The sequence below is a fragment of the Miscanthus floridulus genome, chromosome 19 (genome assembly GCF_019320115.1).
Source record: "Miscanthus floridulus cultivar M001 chromosome 19, ASM1932011v1, whole genome shotgun sequence".
NCBI classification, from domain to species: domain Eukaryota; kingdom Viridiplantae; phylum Streptophyta; class Magnoliopsida; order Poales; family Poaceae; genus Miscanthus; species Miscanthus floridulus.
In genome coordinates this window covers 89,478,292-89,501,322 of record NC_089598.1, presented here as the reverse complement: position 1 = coordinate 89,501,322, position 23,031 = coordinate 89,478,292, and the positions used below count along the sequence as shown (strand labels likewise).

The following is a 23,031-nucleotide window of genomic DNA, read 5'->3' as shown; positions in this document are numbered from 1 at the left end:
CGGCCAGCTAAGTGATAGGCATGCGTTCAATCTTGTTAGAAGTTCCAACAACGGTACGGTCCTTGATCGGCATAGATGGAATCACATGAGTCAACCTAGACATAGACTTCGCCCGGCCTCGATTTACTTTTACCCCATGGTTCTTTTCCACGATAGCATATATAGCCAACCGTGCTCTGGTATCCACCTATATCTCGCAGGTGATAGGATATCACCCGACTTCTACCGGTCTAAGCATGGCTAAGCATATATTCGATCCTGGACCTATACCGGTTAAAGGTGTAATATCTGGACAAGGAATTTATATGCATCAATTGGTTCCATTCAACTCTTATAACCTAATGCATCAATTATAAGTACTTAAGTAATCATTTGTAAAATACTAGGAGACTTAAAATGCTCTAGGGCTTGCCTGGGATCCGACACAAGTCAGTTCAGTTAGCTTACACCGACTTGGTGATATCTCCGGTCCTAGCACTTGCTTAGTCCTTCCATCTTCGGGATAGATCCACCAAACACCGTCTTCGGGTTTGACTCCACATCACATCCTTCACATGGTTTATCTAGCGTACCTAAATGAGATGCAAAATGCAGGTGTATGAATACATGGAAGTGCAATAGGCAATGCATCGCATGCAGAAAGTAAGACAAGCACAAGGTTACATTAACATGCACAAGCACTTCACATTGCTTACTATAAATATCGCACAATTTATCATTCCATGATAGCAAACAAGATGTCAACACCAAGCATGACACAAGTTTCCCAAGATCTCAGGTACTCTAACTCAACCATCATCAAAGGTATGAGCCACACTTAGCAATATACAAGCAAACAACTAAAATGGGAATCTGTCAATTTCTGGACATGCAAACAGCAGCTACAAGATTTAGCTATAACTGGAGTTACACAAATCCAAATGACTTGCAAGAAGACATTCTGGAAAGCTTATGAAATTTTCGACAATTGATATTTAATCATCTTAGCATGATTCTCAAGTTAACTAAGCCAAATATACCCATTTACAGAAACTGGTCTAAACAAGGCAGAGAGTAATCAATTCTGTAACCCAACTTTAAACAGGCATAACTCACAAACTACTTGGCCAAATACCACCAAATTTTAATAGAATCTAGATACATGAATTATCTACAACTTTGTTATTATCACCAAAAACTTATTCAAATCCTAACTAGATCAAACACTAGCATCTTTCAAATCTGCTCAGAATAAAATCAAAACTTGCTAGAAGACTTAAAAGTCATGTAACTCCTAAACTATCAGGCCTATGGTCTTATAATTTGAACACAAGCAAGATTATGAAATTTGCTACAACTTTTGTATTCCCTACCACCATAGCAAACATCATTTACACCACAAAATAATTGCACAAGCAAAACTGCAAATCCAACCCAACAGCAGTGGTATAGAAAACGGATAGCATCATCAGAGAAGCATAACTAGAGTTCTAGACCTCCAACAAACATGAACCATAACTTTTTGAAAAGCTTAGGAAGTTACCTACAACTTTCTTATTCTCATATTAAGATGATTCTACAGTTAGAAGGGTCAACTAATCCAATAATTGCATCTCTGTCCAAAACATAGACAGAAACTAACATGCCACTTTAAACAGCTATAAATGGAGTTATACATGTCCAATAAATGTGGTTCTAGACTCTTTAGAAAGCTTAGTAGCACTAATCGCCCTTTGTATTTGATCCTGTCGCCAATTGATTTTGTTCTATCTCTCCCTTGCACAGGAGTGCAACTTGTCTTGGCTGTAACACCGTGTTCTGAAAAGTCCTTCTATTTCGTTCCTTCCAAACAATTCACCAAAAATATATCAGGACACCATCGAACACTTTTCTTTGGTTTTTTTCAATCTTCATGCGACATCTGCGCCAATAGTTATGTAGTGATCCATTTGTTGCAACAGAGTCCAGCAAAGATAATCGAAGCCATTGTTTGAGAAGGGACCAAACTTGTTTCGAGAATACACAATCTTTGCATAGATGTGTTGGCGTTTCCGGTTCTACTCCACAGAGCTTGCATATAGGGTCATTTGGCCACTGTCTTTTCATCATATTGTTGGTTGTAAGAATTTTTTTTTTGTGTAGCAGAGTTCACGCAAAAAATCCACATTTTGATTCGGCCTTTGCTTTCCAGATCGGCATAATTTTCAACTTACTGAAAGCCCCTTAAAACTGAATATTGTAAGTGCTCTTGGTCGTGTATTCGCCATCAGACGTCCAACACCAATAGATATATATAGTGTCTTCCCTGTTTTCAACAAGCATAGTGTGGCTGACAGCTTGCCATAGCGTTACATATTCATTCAACTCTTGCGGCGTTAGAATCGGTAGGATGTGAGCTATCCAACGATTATCCAGTAGGGCCTTTTGCACCGTGATGTTTTTCCTTTTTGCTTTCGAGAACAACGTCGGAGCTATCGTCTTGGGTGCACGCCCATCTAATCCAGGATGAAGTCCAGAATGTAGCAAATTTCCCATTACCAATAGTGACCACCATTGATGCCGCAAATAACATGGAGTTTTTTTGGAGGAAAATTTAGAAAACTCTTGAAAAATGCTCTAAGTTGCCAAATAGGTCCGACCAAACTCAGATTGTTCTCGTTTTTGTTCTGACAAAGGTGTACTTCTGTAACTTTCTGTACGCCCTTATTAGGATTGCATACGATATCCTAGTATATATCTCATGTAATACTCATGCCGAACAGTTGAATTTGGCATATATCAGGGACATCTAGATAGCATGCTCCAGTGATGATACCCGAATGTTTGTTGCCCTATAAATTGCAAATAAGTTGCACTGGTACAAATAGATAATGTTACCTTTTCGTCTACAACATTCCTAGTGGTCCTGAACAGAACTTGGGATCACAGAATTGTTGTGAAGTGAGACCTACGGCCTATTCATTCTCATCATCAAGATGGCGTGATTGCATTATGACAACTACTTCTGTTTTCTTTTCCCACCTGATTAGCTCATGGTTATTAAATCTCACATTCAATACTTACAAGATCTACGGTGATAGATTATTTTTCTCATGCTCATGCTTCTCTGAGAGAAAACAATAACCAATAAGTAGAAACGAAACTCTCATACATAGCACAGCCTGTTCTATAAATTAGTGCTCCTTACAAGTCAGTGTTGAAGCTAGAAACTCAGTGTCATTCAGAGGTCATCCCTGCAGCTGCCCCCCACCCTACCTATTCTTGGAAGCACACAAAATTGTAGCTTATATCCTGTAGTCCCGTTCATGGTTTGACAGAAGTTTCAGTTCTAGTGCCAGAAATCATAGTTCTCAATAGAGATGGCTCAGGATCTCTATCTACTCTTCCTTATTCTTTTCATTGCCTTGAACCTGCAAATTGTTCTCTCATGGAGGATGCAGAATTCTACAAACGACATTAGTGATGATCAATGCCCCCCACAACCCCACCCTTTTGGTATGTGCAAGTCACGAGTAGCAGCTTATGGCTATCCTTGTGAAGAATATCATGTAACAACAGAGGATGGCTATATTCTTAGCTTAAAGAGGATCCCCCATGGTCTTTCTAATGCTACCAGTAACTCGACTGAGGATACGAGGACACCAGTACTACTATTCCATGGGCTGCTGGTGGTAAGCACATTGTTGAACATAACACATGTGATTCAAATCATGTTCGCAGCTGATGAAAAAACATGAATTTGCTGATTGGACAGGATGGTTTCTGTTGGGTACTGAGTACACCAAAACAATCACTAGGCTTCATTTTGGCTGATGGTGGGTTTGATGTTTGGATCGCCAACTGTCGTGGAACAAAGTCCAGTCGCAGACATACCACCCTCACCCCAGAAGACCCGGTTACGTTCGCATCTCTGGTTTGAATTTGATCAAGAAACCGTATGTCAAAATATTTCACTAAAACAATACTGATCCTCTTTGCAGGCTTTTTGGGACTGGACATGGGACCAACTTGCTGATTATGATCTTCCTGCTGTACTTCAGTTTGTCTATAACCAAACAGGAGGCCAGAAAGTCCACTATATTGGTCACTCCCTGGTAACCATGCACGTGACCTTATTATTTAGTATACCATCGACTTGGGTCTTGGAACTGGGAGAAGATGCTGAAACTTTTGCTCTTTTTTCTAGGGGACCTTGATTATGCTTGCAGCCCTCTCAGATAACAAGTTAACAGACGTAGTGCGATCAGCCGCGTTGCTCTGCCCAATTGCTTATCTGAACAGGATGAAATCAAGGCTCATCTTGCTTGCGGCTCGTATCTTCCTCGCAGAAGTAAAGCAGTGTAGAACGAACCCGCTTATTCTTATTGTTGATTAGAATGGCCATGTTCAGTGTTTTTGTATCTATGTTTCTGTATCATGCAGACAATTCACATGCTAGGTTATCACGAGTTCAATCCTCTTGGGTAGGCATTTCTTCTACAACTTCTTGTGATTCCTATTAGGAAGAAGATAAATGCACATAATACTAGCTCAATCCTAGAAAGTTGATTGCTACAAATGTTCTGCTCCATGACATTGACAGGCGAGTTGCACAAGAACTGTTAGGAGAAGTCTGCGTCGACCCAGACGTCGACTGCTATGATCTATTTTCATCTGTAGCAGGTAACAGTGTTACCTCCACTCCACCTTAGTTAATTTACTCCAAACAAATATATAAAACATTAATGCTTTGGCTGTGATCATATCGTACTAACTGTGGCTTTTATGAATTTGATCCCCTGATGGAAGGACCGGACTGCTGCCTCAATGCTTCGACTACATGCATCTTCCTGCAGCACGGTCCACAGTCAACCTCTGTCAAAAACATGGTCCACATGTCGCAGCGTAAGAATCTTTATCAGAAACGAAGGAATCTGTCGCCCAAAAGAGCCCAGCTGCTTATATATGTAAAATTTTATGTGTCACAAGTGGTCAGGAAATCATCTATCAGAAAGTACGACTACGGAAACGAGAAGGAGAACATGAGGCACTACAATCAGACACGGCCCCCGCCATACGATCTCTCGTCCATCCCGAGGCATGTCCCCTTGTTCCTCACCCATGGCGGCCAAGATTTTCTCGGCGACGTCCCTGACACCAGACACCTCCTGCGGACGCTCATCAGGGAGCATGACAGCGATGACATCGAGGTGCTGTACATGCCTGACTATGCGCACGGCGACTTTGTCATGGGCTACAATGCTCCACAACTCATATACAAGCCCATGGTGGAATTCTTCAAGCGTCACTGAGAGCTTAATACTAGTAAATGTCCTTTTCTATACTGACCTAAACGTGAACAATATGCCTACCTTTTTTTATGTTTCTCAACAATAAGCATCCCGTGGTGACAGCAAACCATTATTATGCCAACAAGCAACTCCTTATAAAATGCTTATATGTATACAGCCTGGCCTTGCTATTCACAAATGTGTATCAGCTTCTCCTGCTTCTAATACTTGACAGGCAGCAATTTTAATTTCAGGTCAACTCTTGGTATATGAAAGTTTGAGGTAAACCTAGCTTAGTATCTGCCGGTATGCAATAGATGCAGCCTGTAAGGCAATGCTACGGTTTCATGGAATCGATTTGATTGCTGTATAATGCTGGACCAGGCCTGTTCTGGACCAATTTGAGTACTGTTCTGGAAATTTTAGAGCTTGGCCCAGCCCGATATACTACATGATTTGGCCCGGTAGGGCAATTCAGCTCAGGTGCACACTTTCTTTGGTCCTTTTCTTCTGTTGTTTGAGTTGGCCTGGTTTCCCATCAGAAATCAGAAATCAGAAATCAGAATTCAGAAAGAACTGAGGAAGCAGTATCGGGGGGTTTGGCGATGCAGCAGCCTGCAGCCACCGGAAGAGCCAGCAGGGCCCAGGTCCAGGTGTTCTTCTGAACTGCCTACCAGAACTTTTTGACGGAGGCCTGATGAATGAAAGAAGAAAAGAATGGCCCCGTGTCCTCTTTCTGAATTCCTTGCGGTGGCTGGTGGGTAGATGCTGCCGTTGAGCTGGGAGCGGCAACTGTTGCCATCAAGTTTGATGGGACCTGAGATATTTGGCGCCTGGAGGTCGTGGAGAACCGGAGATGCATGTGCTTGCAATAATGCAGTTTCATAACTCTGACGACTTATTACTACTGATAATCGCGTTATGCTATTACAATTTTCCTTGTATGCTGAACCATGACCATTTCAAGTAACTAATTCTGTGAGGAAAGTTTCCATGCTCGGAAACACGGGAGAGAAAACACGGAAGTGTCCCTAGTGCATTTCTTTTCTCAAGTTAGAAGCGGCAAATTCTCAAGAGTTGCCCTACCTCCAATTTGGCTCTCCAAATTGAGCCAGAAGCTCGCTGATATGTGTGGCTCTCCTCCCTTTGCCGACAAAAGGAGTTATCCGTGCTATCTCACCGCCCAAAGGGGCAGGGAAATGGTCATGAATCCTCATTGACATCAGATTATCCCTCCCTTAATAATGCTCTAGTCAATTGGTCTCCGACCTATCCCGCTAATTATTAAACAAAAAAAAGAATTGCAATTACATGTTTAATCGAAAACAAAAAGTCCCCTGGTGGCTGGGGCCTTGACAACAGTTGTGGCCTCTCTCCTCACTTGAAAGAAAAGGGGGGCGTTCTGACGGGTTCGTGTCAACTGTCAAGCACTCAAGCAGCCCTTCAGAGTTTCAGCGGGGATAACGAACAGGTGGTGGCAACTCCTGATCCATCTGATAAGCACCAAGCTTAGCCAGTACTGTCTGTATCTGGTCATGTACTTACTTACTACAACAATCCAACATGCCTGATAAGCCAACCAAGGAGAAAAAGAAAACACCTGGTCTGACCTGACCTGGCTCCCATGTTTCATCAATCAATCCATTAATGAGGGAGTAGCTATCAAATTGGGACACAGCACGAGCGTAACACAACTGAAGAGGGAAATAAAAAAGCTTAGCCATTTCTTTACGAGTGCGGTACTGCGGCGTATGCGTGACTCAGCACCGGCGTTGTGTCCCTTTGCCGAGCCGTCAACTTCAGAGTGCGGGGGGACCCGAAGCATGAGGCCACCGGCAAAACGACGACACCTCCGCCGACCGAGAGAAACAGGACGCGCGCGCACGGTGCCCTCTGCCTACCTGGGCCTGGACGAACCGCGGCGCGTGACGACACGTCGCGCCGCGTCGAGAACCGTGGGTGAGGCAAGTGAGATACGTAGATCTCTCCGTGCTGTCTGGATCACACAGCACATGATGGTTGCGATCGATCACTTCTTCACAGGGTCTTGGTTGGCCGTGTTCTTCGGCGGCACCGTCAGGCGGGGAAGCGTTGGTGATCGGTAGTTCGAGCGGCATCTAAACTCTCACGTAATCAAGTTGCATACCACGAACCTCTGTAATCATTGGCTAAAAAATCGTTGTCAGCCTATTCGGTTGGCTGGTTCGTTTCGTTGCTGGTTCGTGAAGAAGTACTGCTGGCTAGTTTGTACGAGAGAAAAATATTATTTCGACTGAAAATTTACGATCATCTACGACAAGCCACGGCCAAACAAACAGACGGTGCATTCGGTGATGATGAGTAGTAGACTGGAGAGAGTCTGTCTGTGTCACGCACGCACTACTGATTGGAGTCAGCACACGTCCGGACTTGTAAACTTCTGTACTGCACTCACGGACTCAGGATCATCGATTTCTCTTTTTTTTGTATTTTTTTCTCTTCCTGAACGCCCTCTTTCGCTGGATTCTTCTCGACACACCTGTAAACGAATGAAGTTCCATAATCGCACATGGTTATCATCACTCTACGCCTTCGCCTCCCGAGTCCTGATTTTGTGTGTGTGTGTGTGTGAATTCCCGCCGAGTCCTGATCGCAGTAAGCAATACAGCATATCAATATGGGAGAAAAAAAAAATCAGCCGGGTTCCTTCCTGCACGCAGCCACGCAGGCAGACACGCGGCCAAGTTCCCCTTGGCACTGGCCAAGTGCCGACACGGACAGACAGACGGGTCGCTTTCCGCGCCGCGGTAGGGCTGCAGGCTGAAACTGAAAGGCAGCCGAAGCCGAGCCTCGCGATGCCTTTGCCGCGCGACGACCGCCTGAGGGCGACGCACCCGCGCGCGAGGGAGGGAGAGGACAGAGGAGGCGTGCGCGGTCGGTCTCCATCCCGGCGCCCGCGCTCCGCCGCCCTGTCCGGGATGCCGTCGATCCGCCTGGCCCCGGCTGCCTGCGACGGGTCTGATACGTCGCTGCGCTTCTCTTAACACTTGGCTGCTGCTGGATAGGTACTGCGGACTCGCAGTTCAACTGCAGACTCTACCGTTATACCTGTGCCATGGAACAGCGTATGAGTAGGTACTGCATGACAAACAGTACGGTACTCCTGCGAGTCCGAACTGATGACGCTGGATCTTGCAAGTGGGCAAGCTACGACGCAAACACTCCCATGGCATCCGCCGCCGTCCTGTGTGCCCCCGCCACGCACCTGCAATGCACGCGGTCCACCAGACCGGAGATACAGATACCTAGGGGTCCCGAGCGCACGCAACCCCGTTCACAATCACAGCCAGCCAGTCAGCCACCATTATATACTAACCCCACGCCTCCCTCCTCCCGCTCGGATTCCCATTCCATCCCACCTGTACCCGGCCACCGCCGCCACCACCCACGCCACGCCCACACTGCCTGCCCGCCCAAGCAAACGACAGAGCGCGGGCGCGCGGCCGACCGACCAACCAGAGCTGCGCAACGCAATCGAACCGCTCGACTCGATCGACCGACCGATCGCCTCCTTCTTGGAGTCTTGGTCCCCATGGGGCGGCGGCTGAGCGCGTCCGCCGCCGCGTCAGCGGCGGAGCAGCTTCTGCCGCGGGCGCTGAAGCGCGGGGTACCGCTGGAGCGGTGCGCGTCGCGCGCCGACGACGAGCTGCAGTGGTTCCGCTCCTGCCTGCGGTGGGTGTGCATGGACCACTCGGGCCCCGCGCAAGCCGCGCTATCCTGGCTCCTCTTCCTCGTCCTCGCCATCATCGTCCCGGCCGCGGCGCACTTCCTCCTCGCCTTCCGGGCCTCGCGCCGGCCCTTTTCTGCCGTCGTGCAGCTCTCGCTCTCGGCCGCCTCGGCGGCGGGGTTCCTCTGCCTCTCCGCCTCCTTCCGCCGCGTCGGGCTCCGCCGCCTGCTCCACCTCGACAAGCTCCGGGGCAAGAGCGACCGCGTCCGGCTCAACTACACGGCGCGCCTGGCCTTCTCCTTCCGCCACCTCGCCTCCCTCGTCGCGCCCTGCTTCGCCGCCGAGGCCGCGTACAAGACCTGGTGGTACGCCACCTCCGCCGACCGCGTGCCCTTCTTCGCCAACGACGTCCTCAGCGACGTGCTCGCATGCTCCCTCGAGATGGCCTCCTGGATGTACCGCAGCGCCGTCTACCTCCTCACCTGCGTCCTCTTCCGCCTCATCTGCCACCTCCAGGGGCTCAGGCTCGAGGACTTCGCCGGCTCGCTGCTCGAGGAGGTCGAGGAAGGCCGGGCTGGGGTGGATACCGTGCTCAGAGAGCACCTCGACATCCGCAAGCAGCTCAAGGTCATCAGCCATCGCTTCCGCAAGTTCATCGTCGCCGCCCTGCTCATCGCCACAGCCAGCCAGTTCGCCTCCGTGCTCCTCACCACGCGACACGACTCCGTCGACGACCTCCTCAACACCGGCGAGCTCGCGGTGAGTCTTATACAACTGCTTAATTGCTCGGTTTCGTGTTCGAATTTTCATGAACTGCACTGCGCTCAATTAGGCACAATTGTTGAATTCCCAAATTCATTCGCTTATCTTTCCTACGGCAAACCTGATTAAGGAAGAGAGAACTTTTTTTTTTGAAACACAGAGAGAACTTTACAGTGTCTGCTTTCTTAATTTTGACGGAATCAATAATTGCCGATGTGTCACGTTTAGAAAAAGCACAACTGGGACAATATATAGAATCATTGAGATGACTGATGGATAGCCTAGGATCAAAATTCGGGCCTACTTCCGGTAATACGGTGCATTCTATGAATTTTAAGATAAATTAAGAGAACATAAAAAACGCATATACCTTTATTTTATTTTCTAATCAAATATTATCATCAACGTGATTAATGATGATTAGTTGATAAATAGAAAATATTTAATGTAAAACTGGTTTTTATCTTCTAGAATGCATTATATTTTAGGATAATTTTTGAATGCTATAATGCACTATATTACAGGACGGAGAGAGTAGAGCCTAATCAAATCAGGAAAACAAAACAGGTGGTCTGAACGCTGAATTGGACTGGGAATTGTGGATGAACTTATCAGCCTGTTGCTTGAACTTATCAGCCGGCTTATCAGCTAGAATCTACAGTATTTTTCTCTCACAATAAAACAGCTCCAGCCGGCTTTAACACCAGTCGAACAGCCCCATTGTGACGTAATAGCTCGCTAATTAGCAATAGTGATTAGCGCGGTGTCAGAAACAGCAAACCTGAGGCGTGATGTGATACACGCCCAACTAGTAGCTACGATCTGTCTGGCGCTGGATCTTGATTCTGAAAAGATGTCCTGCTGCACAGCTATTCCTTTCAATTTTGGAGGTAAACAAACAAAACCACTCTCTTCCTCTCTGCCAAGGCCGTGCGAGTGAGGACAATGATAATGGTACTAATTTACATCAGAAGCAGAACAGCTAAATTCCAAGTTTCTGTTGCAACTTTACTTCAGCTATTTTGCATTACTACAAATGTGAGTCAACATATAGATTGCAGTTTACACGAGACGACACTTCATCTGAAAGAGAATGCTTAACAACTACGTACTCCAGTTAGAAACATTTTGAACATGCCATGGTCAAAGAGTAGGATTCCTGGACTCGCATCCTTGCACACTCGACAAAGATTCCAGCCTGACTACTAAAAGAAATTCCAGTTTCAGAGTCAGACGGCGATTATGGTAGCCACAAGCTCGCGTATTTATTCCAACGACAATTTCAAAATCCTAACAACGATTCAATGTTTCCATCGCTTTCTTTCTTTTTCTTCCTGACTGACGACTGGGGGATATCCTAATATTTTGTTTTGTTCACATTTTCAAGCTATGTTCAGTTGTGCTCATGTCCGGGCTCATCATAATCCTGAGCAGCGCCGCCAAGATCACCCACCAGGCGCAGGCCCTCACCGGCCACACCACCAAGTGGCACGCCTGTTGCACCATCGAGCCTGTCCTCAAGGATGGGGAGCCCGGGTCCAACCAGAACTCCATGATCGAACAAGAACCCGAGAGCGACAGCGACACAGAGTACAGCGAGGAGACCGGCGACGAAGATCTCCTGGAGAACACCAAGATTCATATGCCGCACGCGCATGTCATCTCCTTCCAAAAGAGGCAGGCACTAGGTAATCAGCTTGCAATCACCCCCTCCTTACACAGTTTATTCTTTTTTCCTTTTACCCTGCTCTTATCATCCCATGACTAATTTTCGGCGGTTCTGGATCGCTTGCAGTGACATACTTGGAGAACAACAGAGCCGGGATCACCGTGTTCGGGTTCACGCTGGATCGGTCTTACCTGCACACGATCTTCATGCTCGAGTGGACGCTGTTCCTGTGGCTGCTCGGTAAGACCATCGGCTTCTCGTGAAGAAGACGACAATGGTGTCCAACGTCTGGGTTGTCGTTTTTGAGAGTTGACGCATGTCGTGGTTGCCTTTTTTGGGGACGGATTTGGATGTGCTTTGCCTTTCGGTCATCGTAGAAGGGGGGTTAGGGGGAGGCTTTTTCGCGTGAACCGGGCTGCTGGCACGGGAGCGTTGAGCTTGAGCATGTACGCCTCAACGCCTGTGTATGATAGCGATTTTGTATGATGTGTGTAAATTGTGATATGTGAATGTGTGATTGCCCGTGTCAACAGCCCTTGTAAATGTTTGTTATACAGTCTTGTTAGTGGGCGTGCATAGATTCCGTTTACATCATACAGCGTGGTATACCGGTATTGCAGATTTTTACAATCTCGTGTTGTAAGCCAACAACATGTAGACTTGCAGTGAGAATTTTACATTGTAAAGTTAAAGATCCTTGGGTTTTTTCTGTCAAAAAGCAGGGGATGTGTAATGACCCACGTGGGAGGGTGATTAACGGGAGAATCCGATGGGCAGCACTGCCTGCCACCGGCTTTGTAAATAGGAGATCTGTTGTCTCCTATGTACCGTAGTAACTGGAAACCAGTGAAATAAAGAGCTCCCGTCTCCTCCATACATTTGTGTTCTCTCTGTGTTTATACTGTGTCTCCGTGTTTCTGTGTGTGCATTACAAGAACTGATTTCTCAACATTTTAATCTTCGATAGTTATAAAATTAGTTCAAGATTTGATGCTCTTGTGTTTCTCTTTTGTCTTTTATAGATACTATCTCTTTCTAAAAAATATACAATTCTAGACCGAAATTGAGTTAGTTAGACTAAGTTTACAGAAAACACTATTAACATTTAGGACTTGAAATTAATATTCTATGAAAATATATTTAGTGTGAGTCCAATTATAATTATTTAATATCATTATTAATGTTACCTTTTGGATATATATCAAAGTTGAGATAGATTGACTTGCTAGAAAGTAGAATTAGATCTTTCATGTGATGGAGGGAGTAATAACTACTCCATCAACTCTAAATTATATGACGTTTTGGCTTTTTCACGTGAACCGAGCTGCTGGCAATGGAGCGTTGAGCATGTACGCCTCAACGCCTGTATATGATAGCGATTTTTGTATGATGTGTGTAAAATTTGATCTGTGAATCTATGATTGCCCGTGTCAACAGCCCCTGTAATAAATGTGTGTTGTACAGTCTCGTTAGTGGGCGTGCATAGGTTCCGTTTACGTCATACAACGTGGTATACTGGTATTGTAGGTTTTTACAATCTCGTCTTGTAAGCCAAAAACATGTCGTAGACTTGTAGTGAGAATTTTACATTGTAAAGTTAAAGATCCTTGGGTTTTTTGTTGTTGTGAAAACCTCAATATGTGGGTGTCACTGTTGGAACACGTGGGTGCTTATCACAAAAGGACAAAAAGCAAGGGATGTGTAATGGGAGGGTGATTAACGGGAGAATCTGATGAGCGCTAGTGCGCTACCTGCCCACCGACTCTATAAATAGGAGTACCGCAGTAACTGAAACTATTGAATGAAATAAAGAGCTCCCGTCCTCTTCACATATATATATATATATATATATATATATATATATATATATATATATATATATATATATATATATATATATATATATATATATATGCGTTCTCTCTGTGTTTATGTTTGTGCATTACAAGAACCGATTCCTCAACATTTTAATCTTCATGAGCTATAAAATTAGTTCAAGATTTGATAGCCTCTTGAGTTTCTCTTTTGTCTTTTATAGATACTATCTCTGTCTAAAAAATATACATATTCTAGACTGAAACTGAGTTAGACTAAGTTTATAGAAAACACTATTAACATTTAGGACTCTAAATTAATATTATATGAAAATATATTTAATGTGAATCTAATTATAATATTTAATATCATTATTATTGTTATCTTTTGGATATATCAAAGCTGAGATAGATTGACTTGCTAGAAAACTAGAATTGGATCTTTCATGTGACAAAGGGAGTAATAACTACTCCATACATTCCAAGTTATAAGACATTTTGGCTTTTATAGATAAATTCTTTACTATGTACCTAGACATAGTGTATATCTAAGTGCATAGCAAAAATTATGTATCTAAAAATGCCAAAACGTTTCATAATTTGAAACGAATGGAGTAGTAAATATGTTCGTGTGCTAACAAGATGTACAATTTATTGCGCGGTCACATGGACCCACCTTGTCAAACAAAATACATCTTCTAGAATTTCATTGGGTTTGGCCCAACCTTTTTATTTTGATTAAATTGATAAGGACTATAATAAAATACTAGGTGCAATAAAGGACTATTCTCCTATGAAAAATGAACTCAGGTTAAAGGGGTGTCTAGTGTGTGCACCTATTGTAACTTGAGATATTAAGAAAGGTGGAACAAGAGATGTTTCCCACTTGGTCCTGCCATGGGTCTACATTTGCCACCCATGAAATCGAGAAGAGGATACAAACTATTGGGCTTCATATTCCTGCCATGGGTCTATGTTTGTCGTTCGAGCCTACCGTGGGTCTATTGCCACCTACGTTTTGCGAGAAGAGTGGGAGCAAGGGACGACAGATTGGGAGACAAAAGAAGAGGTGTGGTAGTTGACGAGTGTCGGGGACCAATACTAGGGTACCCAAAGAAGAGGAGTTGATACCCATCAATGTTAATTCATCAGAGCGATCAAGAACGCGACTGCATTTCCCAGTGTGCCCCGCCTCATCCAAACCACCAAGGTCGCGGGCTCCGTTTCGTCCGATCGTCTGACCCCCAAGGGTTGGGAACGCCTCAGGCTGACTCCCGAGGGGTGGCCCCGCCTCGCCCGACGTCTGAAGGATGGCTCCGCCTCGCCCGACCCCCGAGGGTTGGCTCCGCCTCGCCCGACGTCTGAAAGATGGCTCTGCCTCGCTCGATGTTTGAGGACTGGCTCCACCTCGCCCGATGTCTGAGAGCTGGCTCTGCCTCGCCCGACGTCTGAAGGATGGCTCCGCCTCGCCCGACGTCTGAAGGATGGCTCCGCCTCGCCCGATGTCTGAGGACTAGCTCTGCCTCGCCCGCCCCCCAAGGGTTGGCTCCGCCTCGCCCAACATCTGAAAGATGGCTCTGCCTTGCCTGAGGTCTGAGGACTGGCTCTGCCTCACCTGACGTCTGCGCGTGACTCCTTCCTAACGATGCGCATAGATAAGGCAGGGCACTCAAGTCAACCGTAATACCGAGGACCATACCCTGCACGCCTATAGGAAAGTACATTCAGGATATGACAAGAAGGACGCTTTGAGACCTTCCAGGCATGTCAGAATCCAAACAGTGTTATAGGCGCCGGCATTTGTCTTACAGTGTTGTGGGGGCCGCCATTTGCCCTTAGGTGTGGATCCTGATGAAAGCTCACGACAACCACTATGGTCCAGGAAGAAACTCACATCACCTACAGTAACGGACATGCGATCACTGCACCGTCTGCTCCCTGTATGGCCGTGGATCAGCACCCTGGTCCGCCACGCTGCCCACCGTAGCAGGATGGGACGTGACAACTTGCTAACAATACCAGGACATGACATCATCAGCGGACAGACGCCTAGCATGGCCCTATCAGGATCAGTAAACATGCACCCAGCGTGGGGCTATCCCTGGCATTGCCTGCCATGTCAGCGGGACCCACACAGAGGAAAAGGAAGACTCGGCATCTTTGAAGGACCTCCTTTGCTTCTAGTTTTTCTTCTTTCTCCCATCTGTAATCCCTGCTCTCCCTTGGCCTATAAAAGGGAAGGCAGGGAACCTCACTAAGGGGATCAAAAAAATGCATCACGCATCAGATAACACATAGCTGAGCAACAACCAAGCTCTCAGCACCCATTTGACCTTTTCATCAGAGACTTGGGACTTGTCCCTCTCTCGCCCGTTTATAACTCCTACTATGAATTTTTCAGTGCTAATAACACGAGTAGCAGCCACGAACTAGACGTAGGGACATTTTGCCCGAACCAGTATAAACCTTGTGTCTTTTTAGCACACCATCCGGGTCAGACGTGCAATAACACAAATTTACTCATTGGTGTTTACTCAAAACACCAACAGTTGGTGCGCCAAGTAGGTGATTTTGCGTGTCCCGACATTAACATCAGGCCACGGATGGCTAGCCACGATATCAGCTAGGTCCCGGGCGCACATGTGCGCTTCGACGACCTGGACTTCATCATCATGGTGGGAGGAGAGTTGGCATTGGCTCACACCGCCATCCAACCTCTCCCCTCCATTGACCTCAACTATAGGAGGTTTGAGCGCCAGCTCAACGTCTCCCTAGGACCCTAGCCATCCCGAGAAAACCTACGCCACCTCACCTTCCCTTACACCAATGACATGGCGCGGCTCGCCAGAGGGGAACCCCTCTCTCCAGAACACCTCATTTGGAGTGCCCTGATAGTGCTCCCATTCGGTCTCCGCAACGCCGTGAAGACCATTAGCCACTTTGTGGCGCAACACATGATTCCACCTCCCACAAACGACGAATTCATGGGGGTGATCGAACATGTCACGGAATCTTTTCACGACCTCCTCATAGAGGAGCCAGAGTCGCCCTCTAGCTCTGACTCTAGCAGGGGAAGCCATCACCCCTTTCGTGAATGCTTCATGACGGGTACCCCTGAGGGACACGTTGGAAGCGTCCACGAGGAGTAGGCTACCCTAATGAACAACCTCGACGACGAGGTTGAGGGGGAGACAGCGGCCCCACCTTACATGTGGGTGGAGTAGCTAAAAGCCCAACACCGAGAGATCGAGGAAGCATGGCTCTAGCTCAAGTAGGAATGCACAGAGCTCGATCGAGAAATCGAGCGCCATGGAGATAGTGGGCGCACACGTGCCATGGCCCACGACGTGAACCGAAGGATCATCGTCGACAATGAAGCCCTCCCTCGTTTCGTCCGAGCGAGCCAGAACATCGCCGCCACCGCGGCCTTGCTCTATGGCCTTCTAGAGGCCATGACACCTGAGGATCGTTAGGCCCACCGTAAGATTCGCACACTGCTCGAGCGTGCGGTGGCACAAAAGGCCGAGAGCTTGTTGTCTCGGCGATGTAAGCTCGATGCTAGCCAGCGCACGCTATTAGAGCATCCCGATAGGGACGTGTCGGTCCAGTAGGCACCATAAGGCAATGGGCAGCGTGTCGTGGTCCTGGTGCATCAGCGTTTTGACCGCAACCATGACGCACGTGACACCCTCGATGCTCGCAGGCGTACCCATGATGATTTGAGAGGGGAGCTAGCCATGGCTATCACCCTCGCTGTGGCGGACGCTATGATTACGGTGAGGACCCAGCCTATCGGGGCCTCAAGCCTTCAGTCGATACATCCTCAACGCTGCCTTCCCTCCAAGGTATCGACCACCAACCAACATCCCAAAGTACTCTGGGGAGACAAACCCCGGACTATGGCTTGAGGATTATCGGCTTGCCTACCAAGCCAGTGGTGCGGATAATGATGATTTCATTATCTGCAAGCTTCCATTATTCTTGGCCGATTCGACACGAACATGGTTGGAACACCTGCCGTCCAACAAAATCTAGAGTTGGGTGGACCTAAAGGACATCTTCGTGGGAAACTTCCATGGCACATACAAGCGCCCTAGGAACCCATGGGACCTCAAGAACTACCGATAGAAGGCCGGTGAGACCCTCTATGGGTACATCCGACGTTTCTCCTAGCAGTGCAATGAGCTACCTAACGTCGTCGACGCCGACATCATAGGAGCTTTCCTGTTCAGGACCACCTGTGAGTCTCTGGTTCACAAGCTAGGATGCAAGGGCCTATGAACCACCAAGGAACTCCTCGACCTTGCCACCAGCCAGGCCTTGGGCGAAGAAGCGATCGGTGCGATCTTCGACCGCCTCAAGGGCAAGGCAAGGTGGGACAAGGATGTCGGCGAAGGCACCTCCAATCGTCCTACCAAAAAGAAGAACAAGCAATGGCGTGAGGGCTCGCTTGTGGCTGCTGCTGACCATAGGGGTGGTCGGAAGCCCGTGGAGGGCACTCCGACCACTTAGAAAAACTACTCTAGGGGCCATGCCCAAAATATGCCTTCCCCATCAAGCATCTATACAAGGACTGCGCCCTCATGAAGCGGTTCTTGTCCAGAGGCTCCAACAAAGGGGAGCATGGGAAGGACCCCTACTCTACCATGGATGACACCGAGGGGAAGGAAGGTAGCTTTCCAATGCTAGATGGCTGCCTTATGATCTTTGGAGGATTGGATGCCTACGACTCCAAGCGCCATTAGAAGATAGCATGTCGCGAGGTCTACATGACCGAACTGGCCACGTCTTCCTTCCTCTGGTGGTCAGAGTCCGCCATAACCTTCGACCGAACCGATCACCCAGAGAGCGTCCTACAATCGGGGAGATGTCCACTCATGGTCGACCCCATCGTCAGTACGAAGCGATTCACCAAGATACTGATGGATGGGGGCAGTGGCCTCAACAACATGTATGCCAAGACACTCGATGCCATAGGCATCGACCTAGCGCGCATCCAGCCAATCGGAGCACCTTTCCAAGATGTCATGCCTGGAAAGAAGGCCATGCCACTTAGGCAGATCGATCTTCCCATCATCTTCGGGGGTCCGTCCAACTATAGGACGAAGACCCTCACCTTTGAAGTGGTTGGGTTCCATGAAACCTACCACGCCATCCTAGGACGACCATGCTACATGAAGTCCATCGCCATCCCTGACTACACCTACCTCAAACTGAAGATGTCGGGCCTAGGCGGGGTCATCACCGTCGGCACCTCCTTTCAGCGCACCAACGAGCGTGAAGTTGAGTGCTGTGATCATGCCGCAGCAATCGTCACCTCCGCAGAGCTTGCGGCTCTTAGGAAGGAGGTCATCGAAGAAGCACCTGACCCCAAGCAGTCAACTAGGTCCTTCGAGCCAGTGGAGGGCTCCAAGGAGGTCCTCGTAGACCCTGGGAGCATCGAGGGCAAAATGGTGTGTATTAGTACCACGCTTTCCTTCAAATAGGAAAGCGCGCTCGTCAGCTTCCTCCACGCCAACAGAGACATCTTTGCATGGAAACCCTCAGATATGCCAGGCATTTCGAGGAAAGTCATCGAGCATGCCTTGAAGATCCACCCAGGCTCTAAGCTGGTGAAACAACGCCTATGTCACTTCGATGAGGGGAAACATAGGACCATCGATGAGGAGATCGCAAAGCTTTTGGTGGCTAGATTCATCAAGGAAGTGTACCACCTAGAGTGGCTAGCCAACCCCGTTCTTGTACAAAAGAAGAGTGGGAAATGGAGGATGTGTGTTGACTACATGGGTCTTAACAAAGCGTGCCCAAAGGATCTATTTCCTTTACCACGCATAGACCAAATAGTTTACTCTACCTCAGGGTGTGAAACTCTCTACTTCCTTGATGCCTACTCTAAATACCATCAAATCATGATGAAAGAGTCCGACCAGCTCATGACATCTTTCATCACCCCCTTTGGATCGTTTTGCTATGTCACCATGCCATTTGGTCTGAAGAACGTTGGGGCTACATACCAGCATTGTATGCTCAAGTGTTTTGGGGACCTCATCGGGTGGACCGTTGAGGCCAACGTTGATGACATCATGGTCAAGTCCAAATGGGCTAACCTCCTCATAGCAGATCTTGAGCAGACCTTTGCAAAACTCCAAGCAAACGGTATCAAACTCAATCCCGAGAAGTGTGTTTTTGGGGTCTCGAGGGGCATGCTGCTTGGTTTCATCGTCTCCAAATGTGGCATCGAAGCCAACCTAGAGAAGATCTCAGCCATCACGAGGATGGGCCCAATTCAGAACATAAAGGGAGTACAACAAGTTACAGGGTGCCTCGCCACGCTCAGCTGCTTCATCTCACACCTCGGTGAACGAGGTCTCTCCCTTTATCGACTTCTAAAGAAGGCCAACAACTTCGAATGGATGTCCAAGGCCCAGGAGGCACTTGACATGGTCAAACTGCTTTTAACGAAGGCTCCGATCCTAGTTCCTCCTACCGATGAGGAACCCCTTCTGCTCTACATTGTGGCCACCACGCAAGTGGTCAGCGCCGCCCTGGTAGTGAAGCGGGAAGAAGAGGGGCACGCCCTCAAAGTACAGCACCCTGTGTACTTCATTAGCGAGGTCCTATCTGACTCAAAGACCCACCACCCCCAAATCTAGAAGCTTCTGTATGTCGTCCTTATCACCAAGAGGAAGCTACGCCACTACTTTGAATCACATCTGGTGACAGTCGTGACGTCCTTCCCCCTCGGCGAGGTCGTCCAAAACTAGGATGCCACAGGAAGAACCGTGAAATGGGTACTCAAGCTAATGGGCTAGGGCATTGCGTATGCCTCTCGGATGGCCATCAAGTCCTAGGTGTTGGCTGATTTTGTCATGGAGTGGACCGAGGTCCAAACGCCACCAGCGGTCATCGATCAAGAGTACTAGACGATGTACTTCAATGGGTCACTGATGAAGAAGGGTGCCAGCATGGGGCTAGTCTTTGCATCACCCCTCGGGGTACGCATGAGGTACATGGTCCATCTCCATTTCCCCTCCTCCAACAATGTGGCTAAATATGAGGCGCTCATCAATGGCCTATGCATTGCCATCGAGTTGGGCATCTGACGCCTCGACGTTAGAGGAGATTCCTAGCTAGTCATCAACAAAGTCATGAAGGAGTCAAGCTGCCACAATGCTAAGATGGACACATACTACCAAGAAGTCTATCGGTTGGAGGACAAGTTCGACGGCCTCGAGCTTAATCACATCCTGGGGCACCTCAACGAGATGCCCGACGTGCTTGCGAAAGCAGCATCCGGTCGAGAGCTAGTGCCAACGGGCATCTTCGCTAGTGACTAGCACAAGCCCTTGGTTCGCTATGAGGAGTCAAAACAAGGCGGTGATGATCCATCCAATCCCAACCCGGGGGCTGACCAACCATCTGCTCTATCTGGCCCCGAAGTCATGGAGCTCGAGGAGGACCCAGCGACAAAGCCTAACCCTCTGGTTGACTGGAGGATGCTCTACCTCGACTACCTCCTCCGTGATGCGCTACTGATGGACAAGATGGAGGCTCGATGGCTCGCACGTCGTGCCAAGTCCTTTGTTCTTGTGGAGGACGAACTCTACCAGCGAAGCCACACCAAGATCCTACAGCATTGCATCCCCATCGAACAAGGGAAGGGTTTGCTGAGCAATATCCATGATGGGGTCTATGGTCACCATGTTGTGCCTAGAACCCTGGTCAGAAATGTGTTCCAACAGGGCTTCTACTGGCCCACCGCTATAGCCAATGCCGAGCAGATTGTGCGCACCTACGAAGGATGTCAGTACTATGCTCGGTGGATTCACCTACTGGCCCAAGCACTCTAGACGATCCCTATCACGTGGCCATTCATGGTCTAGGGGCTTGATCTAGTCGAACCTATCAAAACGGTGCCCGGAGGCTACACCCACTTGCTTGTCACCATAGACAAGTTTACAAAGTGGATAGAAGCTCGGTCGATCTCCATGATCAAATCTGAGCAAGCCGTGCTTTTCTTCCTTGACATTGTCCATCGCTTTGGAGTCCCAAACTCCATCATCATGAACAATGGCACATAGTTCACCCAAAAGAAGTTCCTTCGATCCTACGATGAAAACCACATCCGGGTCGACTAGGCCACCGTCATGTACCCCCAAACAAACGGGAAGGTCGAGCGCGCAAATAACATGGTCCTGTAAGGCCTCAAGCCCAGGATCTTCAACCAGTTGAACAAGTTTGGCGCACACTGGGTCATCGAGCTTCCTTCAATACTTTGGAGCCTGAGGACAACCCCTAGTCAAGCCACCGGCTACACACCCTTCTTCATGGTCTACGGTTCTAAGTCCGTCCTCCCAACTGACCTCGACTATGGAGCACCAAGGATCAAGGTGTACAATGAACAGGGAGCCAAGGCATCCCATGAGGATGCCATGGACTAGGTAGATGAAGTGTGTGATGTTGCCCTCCTCCGCTCAGCCAAGTACCAACAGATGTTGTGACGGTACCACAATCGACGAGTGCAGGGATGAGCCTTCAACATCGGAGACCTAGTCCTCCACCTCATATAGAGCAACAAGGACCACCACAAGCTCTCCCCATCATGGGAGGGACCATATGTAGTTGCAGAGATACTCAGTCCAGGCGCCTACAAGCTCAAGACCATTGATGGCAAAATCTTCACCAATGCCTGGAACATCGAGCAGCTACGTCGCTTTTACCCCTAATAAATGCACACTTTCTCTTATTAGTTTTGTTATCAAAACTCCTTGATCCTTTGTGACATCTGACCCTAGCAACAGTAAGGGGTCAGGCCTCACTCGGGGGCTGATATGAGTATATTTATCTTGCAAACATTTTCTATGCCTGCCCCCCCCTTTTACATTAAGACCTAGGAGCTTGGTTTACGAGAATAAGCTCTGAGTATAACTGGTTAGACTATGGGATACCTATGCCCTAGGGGCTATGGTGTCTTTGCTCACCAGCGTAATCAGAATTGGCTCACCCGCACTCCGAGCTTTTATGACCTTAACAAACGAAAAGGGTCGGAATGCACTAACTTTTTACGTAAAAAGGGGAGAAGAGCTAAGAGACTGTTTGCTACACCAAAATTCAAGAGCTTGTCCATTTGCGACAAAGTTTTCTCTGCTTGGCTTATCTGCCTAACTAAATCCCCACGTAGGATGTCCTCATTCTCTATTTTCACAAGAAAAACTTGTCTCAGCAGGTAACACGAGTCGATCAGACGGCTTGGCCACTAACAAGAAATAGGTAAGGAGCAAACAGGATCATGCTCATATTCGGTGGAGGCTTTCCAAACCCATCACTCTTACCATCAAGGTAAAACCGGTGCCTAGGTCGATCAAACAGCTCAAAACTGCCGCCGAGAGACAAGCACCCTTACTTACTTTACGTATTAATTTCGATACCGAGCCTCCGACCCCAGTAATGGTAGGGGGTAGGACATCGCTCGGGGGCTAGCGGGAGTGTCTATTTGCTAGACATTCTCTTTGCCTGACTCCTCCTTACGTTTAAAAACTAGAGGCACGGTGTGTGGGCGCAAACTTTGAGTAAACCTGGTCAGACCGCTAGGACCCTACGCCCCAGTGGCTACGGCGTTTTTGCCCACCAGCACGATCAGAGTCTTTGCCTCTACACTCCAAACCTTAACCTCCACCTTCTCGGGAAGGGTATGGAGGGGCCTACCTATGGAATCTCCATCAAGGAGAGGCTATCAGGTCACCCAAGTTGATCGAACAGCTTGGGCCGCTACCAAATGACAGATACAGAAGAATGGGAGGCTTGTGCAGGTTACACTGGCCCCGTCATGAA

The 23,031-nt window shown here is 48.0% G+C and overlaps 2 protein-coding genes across 2 annotated transcripts; both read left to right on the top strand.

Annotated features, from left to right (window-relative positions):
• The first annotated feature begins 3,188 nt into the window (after positions 1 to 3,188).
• Positions 3,189 to 5,524, top strand: LOC136529181 (triacylglycerol lipase 2-like). Its single transcript, XM_066522262.1, has 8 exons — positions 3,189 to 3,650; positions 3,734 to 3,874; positions 3,960 to 4,073; positions 4,166 to 4,309; positions 4,402 to 4,442; positions 4,562 to 4,641; positions 4,768 to 4,863; positions 4,948 to 5,524. Exons 1-8 carry the CDS (start codon positions 3,339 to 3,341, stop codon positions 5,268 to 5,270), a joined length of 1,251 nt encoding a protein of 416 aa, XP_066378359.1. The 5' UTR covers positions 3,189 to 3,338; the 3' UTR covers positions 5,271 to 5,524.
• Positions 5,525 to 8,623: 3,099 nt separating this feature from the next.
• LOC136527646 (uncharacterized) lies at positions 8,624 to 12,254 on the top strand. Its single transcript, XM_066520437.1, has 3 exons — positions 8,624 to 9,714; positions 11,105 to 11,405; positions 11,513 to 12,254. The coding sequence occupies exons 1-3, from the start codon at positions 8,821 to 8,823 to the stop codon at positions 11,647 to 11,649; spliced, it is 1,332 nt and encodes a 443-aa protein (XP_066376534.1). The 5' UTR covers positions 8,624 to 8,820; the 3' UTR covers positions 11,650 to 12,254.
• Positions 12,255 to 23,031: the final 10,777 nt, after the last annotated feature.

Bases quoted from the DNA above. Each gene is read 5' to 3' on its own strand.
- LOC136527646 (XM_066520437.1), top strand. From the start codon at position 8,821: ATGGGGCGGCGGCTGAGCGCGTCCGCCGCCGCGTCAGCGGCGGAGCAG. The intron at 9,715-11,104 runs GTGAGTCTTATA...CACATTTTCAAG, and splicing joins TCAACACCGGCGAGCTCGCG to CTATGTTCAGTTGTGCTCAT. The intron at 11,406-11,512 runs GTAATCAGCTTG...GATCGCTTGCAG, and splicing joins CCAAAAGAGGCAGGCACTAG to TGACATACTTGGAGAACAAC.
- LOC136529181 (XM_066522262.1), top strand. From the start codon at position 3,339: ATGGCTCAGGATCTCTATCTACTCTTCCTTATTCTTTTCATTGCCTTG. The intron at 4,443-4,561 runs GTAGGCATTTCT...TGACATTGACAG, and splicing joins CACGAGTTCAATCCTCTTGG to GCGAGTTGCACAAGAACTGT. The intron at 4,864-4,947 runs GTAAGAATCTTT...ATGTGTCACAAG, and splicing joins CATGGTCCACATGTCGCAGC to TGGTCAGGAAATCATCTATC.